The following is an 8,503-nucleotide window of genomic DNA, read 5'->3' as shown; positions in this document are numbered from 1 at the left end:
TAAACGTTGCAAAAAAAAAAAAAAACAAATTTAAATACATACATATATAAAAGCATAGGCATTGCGAAGCAGTGATGAATTTCGATTTTTTTAATAGAAGTAACCGAACTCAAATGGGTAATATCGCACGAAGTTCAATCAAGATAGCGTCGCTATTTAACTAAAGAACAGTAGACAGTTCAAACGGTGCAAACTTTGTAACTTACTGTTTGCACATGCCAGCATTACTCAGCGAGCACCAGTATCAAAATTTGTTTGTGTTCAGTTCATACAACGCTTTCATACCATTTTTAGAAATATTCATGAAAACGTAAGCACTTTCACACCGAATCTGGACCATTTCGATTGAGCGCTCACAGCGCGATCGCGCTATTTAACAATCGATATATTGATAGGTCGTTGGTGTCCCAAATTCGATAGTTTCGATAAGGACATCTATAATTGTTCTCCTCATCACTGACCAGAAAACACATACATAGATGAGACTTGTAGAACAAATTTTCCTACAGCTCGAAATACGATTGAGTGATAGTAGGTTATACCACTGACCAGACAACACATAGACTAGACATGTAGAAAAAATTTTTCTACACCTCGACACTGTTAAGTTGTGGTATCACTATACTTCGTATTTGCTCGGCTCGGTCGCTGGAGGTTCAAGCAGTGAAAATGCAAATGAAAATGAAAAACAGTGCGCTATGAGCGCTCAATCAAAATGGTCCTGAAGCATAGATATGTGCCTCTCTCTCTCTCTCTCTCTCTCTCTCTCTCTCTCTCTCTCTCTCAGCCCCTCTCTCTCGCTCTCTATGGTCGCTGAAATCATCACTCTCAGCTGCGCACAAAAATTGAAATTTTTGTTCACGACGATCCCTGCAATTTCCTTTTGAGTGAAGGGTCCCAGTGGCGACGACCTGTTGAATAATACGAGAAAAAAGTATTGCATTACCTATGAACTTTTTTTCAGCGCATTTGTAATGTACAAATTAAAAAGTGCTACTCATACGACAGAATCGAGCACTTGTGAGCTTCGTTTTTTTATGCCCCTTCCCCGCTAATCAACAAACGATTTACGTCTTTGATTGCGTCGTGACGAAATCGCCGAATTTCGTCTTGAATTTTACCGTTTGTTGCATAGAATGCGTGCCATCTTTCGTTTTTTTTTTTTTTTTTTTTTTTTTTTTTTTGTCTGTTCCTTTTGTGTGTATAGTGTTAATTTGTGTAAACACAAGTGCAAAATTGCATATGTGTGATTTTTGTTTTCGTTTTATCCGCCGTGACGAGTCACTTTTCTGATTTTGTTGAGCCATGCGAACGTGAATTTAAAGGGAAGGTATTCTATAGTAAGTTATAAATATATAACATATATTATAAATTGGCTTGTTGCATTATATTAGTGAAAGCAGTTCCAATATATGAATGATGCTCTGTCTGGTATGTATACATTATATTAATATAATTTTTAATGACAAAAAATTAAAATTGTTTAGTTAACAGATGCTATTAAAACCAATGGGTGCACAAGAACTGCTTTCGGGTTCACAAGGGTCGGCTTGCATAGCAGAAATTTGATTAAAAAAAAAAAAAAAAAAAAAAAAAAAAAAAAAAAAAAAAAAAAAAAAAAAAAAAAACAATAATAATTACATAAATAAATACGTAATATTACAAAATATATTATTCTTATCAATTTAAATAAAAAATGGTACATTACTGAATCGTTTCTATATTTCCATTAGTAATCAATTATTTATACAATTTCATTTGCAAAGAAGTAAGCCATATTATATAGTGGGAAAATAGGTTGCGGGTATATTGTGTTGTAATGTACGCATATTACCAGCTCATAAGCGATTTTGAAATTGTATACGGCGTTTTCCTCAGACTGCATTACAGTATTTAAAAAGTATACGCATGGGTAATGGAGAGCCGAAGGAAACTTCGTTACCTCATTACTTTCTGCATTACAAAATTCAATAATTTCATGCACCCGGGGGAAAGAGCGGCCGTTCCTTAAAAAAGTAAGGAAGCTAATCGATCTTTTCATGCACACAGGCGACAAGTAATCCATGAGTAATGGACAAAATAATGGGCGAAGTGATGATTACAGCGACCATAGAGAGCGAGAGAAAGGGACTGAGAGAGAGAGAGAGAGAAAGAGAGAGAGAGAGAGTAGGGAAAATGGCACATATCTGTGCTTCATACGGAATGAGGACCATTTCGATTGAGCGCTCACAGCGCACTGTTTTTGTCGTGCAGTATTTTCACTGCTATACGAAGTATAGTGGTCGACCAAATTAAAAGTGTAGAGCTGTAGGAAAATTTGTTCTACATGTCTCATCTATGTGTTGTCTGGTCAGTGTCCACATTTAGCTCGATGGTGCCCCAAATTCTATGGATTCGATAGTGACATTGATTGTTCTTTACGTCTATCTCTATGGTTATTGTGCTTATTTATTCATATATTTATATACATATGTATTTATTTAAGCATAATATGTATTAAAATAGATCATTTCTGCTGTGTTAAAATATTCGCAAAATTTATTAAGAATTTTGGTATTCTCCGACGAATTTCCGCCTGCAGACTGCAAACCGTCCAAATGCTGTTCAGACTGCGAAGCTCCAGTTTCATTAGTTGACTCAATGGTTCCCCGAAAATAAGCTTCGGCGTTTTTGATAAATAAAAAGTTCCCCTGGCATGTTCACAGTCAAAATGATGTTCGCGAACATATTCGTGAAAATGTTCGTATACACGTAGTGTAAAGTGTTTTGCACACTTTTTTTTTTGACATTACGACCCACACAACTTCGTATTTGCTCGGCTCCTCACTTTTAGGTTCAGGCTACTAAAATATTCGAGAGCACAATCATTTTGCTTCTGGCGCTCGACCAAGATGGTCGATGGTTGAACAAAAGATCCCTCTGTGCTCAATGTTTCCCTTGCTCTCTTCCTCTCTCTCTCTCTCTGTGCTCTTTGCTCTCTCAAATGTGTATATGTGTGTATGCATGTGAGCACAAGCAGCAGCTCTGAGCTGCCAGCTCACGAAAATTGAAATTTCTTCGCAGAAAGAACCCATGCCTTCCCTTCTGTGTGAAGAGTATTGGCAAGTGCACTTGTCACTTTACTTAATCAGCTACTCAAATATAAGCGCGCCTCTGCAATTCGAACCCAAAATCGTTCAGACAATTCTAAGTTGAGGTAGGCAGCCAATGTTCACGTCCCATGCTTACACACATGCACACACACAAACGCACATGTAAAGGCACATAGGCATACAAATGCTTCAACAAGTGATATCCCACAACTGGGACCTAAAATCGCACACAGGCATACAAATGCTCATAATACATGTAGCAAGGGAGAGTGTGTGCGTGCACATTCGTCGCGAAAGCATTTTCACTATGAGCACCAACGCTTTCATACCCTTTCCACAAATAAAATCGAAAACACATATACATATTTTGTACGAGCTTGGCAAACGGTTTGATAAGTCGGTATACTCTTCACACAGAAGGGAAGGCATGGGTTCTTGCTGCGAAGAAATTTCAATTTTCGTGAGCTGGCAGCTCAGAGCCAGTGATGTCATTTCCGCTTTTTTGCCGTCAGATTTGGCTTTTTTAAAAGTGCGATAGCGGGAAAAATTTGAAAACAGCGGGAATTCCAGCTTTTTTGGCAAATTCAAACCGCTTTTTTTCAAAGTAAATTTTTTCTAAATTTTTACAGCTGTTTTAACGATTTATATGTTAATAATAAATATATTGTACGTAAAGTATCGATATTTACTTTAATCGACTAACCTCCTCTTAAAAATGCATACCGATATTGGCGCGTTATCTTTTCTAACATTGTGAAATTCGTTTGCGTAGTAAATCATGCCGAAGGAAGTTTATAGGCAAAAAGTGCGAGATGTGTGGCTGCGGGCCACAGAATTCAAGGATTGGCTAAGGAAGGACTGCACAGACGCAACACGGGCATATTGCAGTTATTGCAAATGCACAATAACTGCCAAATTAAGTGACTTGCAAGCGCATGCGGCTACAAAAAAGCACGCAGGCTCAATGCAGGGCTATGTGCAAAAAAACAAATTATCTTTTGTTCAATTGCCCACAAAGACAATTGAGCAGGAGGCAGCGCTTTGTCTATTTGTTGCCCAGCATAGCGCAATCGCCCCTGTGAACCATTTAAGCGATCTTTGCCAAAAAAAGTTCGATGACAGCAGTACCGCGTCGAAAATTAAACTGCACCGCACAAAATGTACATACATAATTAAAAACTCATTGGCTCCCCATTTTAATCAAGACCTACATAATGACATTAGCCGTTCCAAATTTAGTTTACTTTTGGATGAATCCACAGATGTTAGTGTAACAAAATTATACCTATAGTTTGCTATTCATATACATATGTAATTAAAGTCAGCTTTTTTGTCAACCTTTTTCCCTTGAATCCAGCTTTTTTCAGCTTTTTTTTTTCCTTGATCCAGCTTTTTTTGCTTAGAAAAAAATGACATCACTGCTCAGAGCTGCTGCTTGTGCTCACATGCATACACACATATACACATTTGAGAGAGCAAAGAGCACAGAGAGAGAGAGAGAGAGAGAGAGAGCAAGGGAAACATTGAGCACAGAGGGATCTTTTGTTCAACCATCGACCATCTTGGTCGAGCGCCAGAAGCAAAATGATTGTGCTCTCGAATATTTTTTTTAGCCTGAACCTAAAAGTGAGGAGCCGAGCAAATACGAAGTTGTGTGGGTCGTAATGTCATGTGTTCTCTGGTTAGTGTTAGTAGGCAAACTCGGCGAACATGTTCGTGTAACAAATTCGTCTGTGGATAGCTCCTATAATGCATACATATGTGTGTAGTTACCTTTGGCATTAGTGATTATATGTATATAAATAAAAATCTTAACCATCTGAGAATATGTATATCGAATATGTATATCATTTTTATCAAGCTCTAAGTTCTACGTACATATGTCAACTGTATTATATGTTTCACAATAAGCCCATTTACATGTAAAACCTTTTCAAGCCCAAATATGTGTGAAAAACAGGCCTTATTTACGGATGCATTGTTATTGAATATTTCAAAAAACTCGCTCTTTACTGGTTTGTTATAATAATAAGAATTACCTTTTATACATGCAGCTAACTGTTTATTATTTTTAGCTATTGGCAGTCAAGCTTTTTTCCTTAGAAATAGCTCGGTAATACGCGTAACAAATGAAATGAATTATAAAAAAATACATGGCTCTGTATGTAACCCAAAATGTGACCTTACAGGTTTGCTATTAATTTACGCCGAGAATGAGTTTTCTCTTTATGAATATGATCTAAGTCCTAAAGAAGTCTTCACATTAATTTATCAAGGTGAGACAAAGGACTGGATCAATGCAGCTATTTTTATAAAGAACGAAGAAGGTTGTCAATTTGCCTTACACATGGCTCACAGTGCGCTCCTGCGTTTACAATACAATAACACGAGTAATATGCAATTTGGAGAATGTAGTATATTAGAACTAGCGAGGTGTACTGATTATTCTATGTTATATAGCACAAGTTTATATGGTAACAGTTACACCAAGCTTATTATAATAAGTGGAAATGGATTTGGAGAAATACTCATTTGGCAGCCACATTCCCCTGTTAATTTTAATATTAGTACACGTTCTATCATATATCCACTTCTCATGCGTCTCAAGGCGCATAATGGTGTTGTGTTTTCTATTGACTTCAATTTAACAGCTCAGTTGTTAGTAACTACATCGGATGACCGTTCTTTAAAGTTTTGGAAATTAGTAACTAATTTAGAAATAAAATTTGATGCGCTATTGTTAAAACCCTTATTCAGTTGCTTTGGACATACTGCACGTGTCATGTGTGCTATAATTGCAGAGTACGGTAAGTACACTAATAACTTTACTAAATAGCTACATTAAATTAATCATTGTATTTTATAGAAGATCAAGTTTTTGTTATAAGCGGTGGTGAGGATTCTAATATATGTGTTTGGAGTCAAAGAGGTGAAATGTTATTTAAACGACGTCAGCAGTTTGGAGCACCGGTATGGCGGCTTGCTTTTGATTATTTTTCTGCAAACCTGTATAGCACTGGTTCAACTGGAAATGTTAATGCATATAATCTAAAAAGCATATTAAGTCCAAATCAAGCCCTTCCAGTGCAGCTAATGGATATGAGCCCATCTAATGAATATCTGGTAAAAATTAAATACCTTACTATGAGCACCATTGTTGCCCTGAGCAATAAAAATAATCTTTTCTATATGCGACTTATGAATTCGCAAAAGAGTCAAATTTGGGAACCAGTTTCCATTTTTCCTTCATATAAATGCACAGTTTTAGCAACATGCAACGGATTAATTGCCACTTGTGGCTATAAACGTATTACACTTCTAAACTATAACGTGGATACAGGGTATATCGAACAACTTTATGATGGAATTAAACTTGAAGGTCTTATTCAATCATTTCATTTTCTTAGCAAAGACCTTTATTTAACATCTGATGAATATGGAAATTGCCTTTTACTGAAAGGAAGTAAAATGGAAGTTGATGGTAGTATTAATATCAGCACTTGTCGTAAATCTTGGATTACATCTGCAATACTTGTTAACTCAAATTTGTTAGTAATGAGCTGCCGTAATGGAAAAGTTATGATTGTCTCACGTGAAAGCTCACCACAATTACAAATAAAACATGTGCTTAAGGGCTTGCATGGTAGCTTGGGCTCAATGGTTCTTAAACTTTTAAGGATTGATGAAAAATATGCATACATAATAAGTGCTGCGCGTGAATCCACTTTCAAAGTTATGTGTTTAAGCCTAAATGAATATAGATTAAAAGTTTTACAACGTCAGACGGTACCGTTAACATGGATAGAAGCCATACCAACATTAGATATACTGATTGGATTCAATGATAACCATCTTGTGGTATGGTCCCATAAAAATGACGTGATTTTACAATTGCAATGCGGGGGTGGTCATCGCTGTTGGGATTATCAGTTAAACAATGATGTACTTGACATAATATATATTAAACAAAAACATGTATTTCATCACCGTGAACAGCTTTACAATAAATGGTCTGGAGCCATATCTCAGACTTTCCGAAATAAATGGCATATAAAAAATTGTAATATTGTACAAATACTTGAGCAAAAAAATTATTCTCGGACATATATTGTATCCGCTGGTGATGATAATATTATAAAAATAAGTCGATTCATTGGTCAATCATTCCACCTGTGTGCTGAATTGCATACGCACATCTCAAGCGTACGACATTTAGTATTATATCCTGTTAATTCGGAAAATTATGGTATCTATTGGCTAATCTTCTCAGTTGGAGGGCGGGCGCAGCTATGCGTTAATAAAATTGACCCCAATGGACCAGTCGTAAGTGAACTGTGCTCGCACACTGTCCGATTAAACAGTGACGGCAATAACGCCTTACTTGATGCTCGACTAATGGCAATTAACGTTTTACAAAACTCTAAGTGCGGGACATTTTCTCTTTACGTTGCCAGTGCTGACGGAAAAATCCGTTTGCTTCAATGGCAACTAGAAAACCCGTCACAACTCTTATTGGATCGCGTTATTGATATCAAACGATGTCCGATACAGATACAGGCTTTAAGTAATCATAATTTATTTCTTATCACAACCACTAATGGAATGATCTACGGTTTTGACAAAACACTCCGTTTAAAACGATTTGAACAACAGTTACATGCTGCCAGTATCAATGCTCTTGAAACTCTTTTTGATGGTTCATATTTACACATTTTAACTGGAGGAGACGATGAAGCGATAAAACACACCATAATTGAAACAACTGACTTAAGTATTTTACAAAGCGCTAAAATCTCTCTGGTACACAATGCTCAAATAACTGCAATGACCTTACACTCATTAGAGGACGCTTGTCAAAACGCAGAATTGTATGCATATACATGTAGCATGGATAAACAAATATATAAGTTAAACCTAAAAACCTTACAGCACACCCGTATTGGTTTTACATGCTTATCCGATATAAAAGGAATTCTTAAAACGAATCAGTGCTTATTGGTTTACGGATGTGGACTAGAAGTAATCGCTCTCGAAAATAATTAAATCAATATAATTAAACTAACACTAATATGCGTGTGCGTTTATTCGACTCCTTAGTATTAGTAATATGTTGTATAAATATATATTTTGTTCAACATTGGAATTAATCGTTTTGTAAGATGGTCAAATGAGTGGAGCGATGCAGAGTTAAATTTTGACTGAATACTTTATTCAGAAAAATGTATTAAGCTCTAACAATATTGTCTTAAGCTGCGCACTTGTGCTAACAGTGCCGCCGATAGCGGGGCGGCTGTCTTATATATTTCTTATATAATGTTACATATGAGTCATTGGGTCAAGTATGCTGACACTCCGCATAGACTATAAGCACTAACCAGACAACACATAGACTAGACAACTAGTGGAAAGCT

The 8,503-nt window shown here is 36.4% G+C and overlaps 1 protein-coding gene across 2 annotated transcripts; it reads left to right on the top strand.

The window, feature by feature from the left end:
- Nucleotides 1-4,844: 4,844 nt before the first annotated feature.
- On the top strand, nt 4,845-8,169 carry LOC108658033 (tRNA (34-2'-O)-methyltransferase regulator WDR6). Of its 2 annotated transcripts, XM_089264624.1 has the most exons (4): nt 4,845-5,107; nt 5,168-5,899; nt 5,959-7,960; nt 8,022-8,146. In XM_089264624.1, the coding sequence occupies exons 1-4, from the start codon at nt 5,038-5,040 to the stop codon at nt 8,056-8,058; spliced, it is 2,841 nt and encodes a 946-aa protein (XP_089120750.1). In that variant the 5' UTR covers nt 4,845-5,037; the 3' UTR covers nt 8,059-8,146. The 2 variants fall into 2 exon arrangements, with proteins under 2 accessions (XP_089120750.1, XP_017966177.1); XM_018110688.3 differs by having other exon boundaries at nt 5,959-8,169.
- Nucleotides 8,170-8,503: the final 334 nt, after the last annotated feature.

The sequence above is a fragment of the Drosophila navojoa genome, chromosome X, assembly GCF_054131105.1.
Source record: "Drosophila navojoa isolate 15081-1374.11 chromosome X, UAZ_NAV_1.0, whole genome shotgun sequence".
Classification (NCBI taxonomy): Eukaryota; Metazoa; Arthropoda; class Insecta; order Diptera; family Drosophilidae; genus Drosophila; species Drosophila navojoa.
This window is presented reverse-complemented; position numbering and strand designations above follow the sequence as displayed.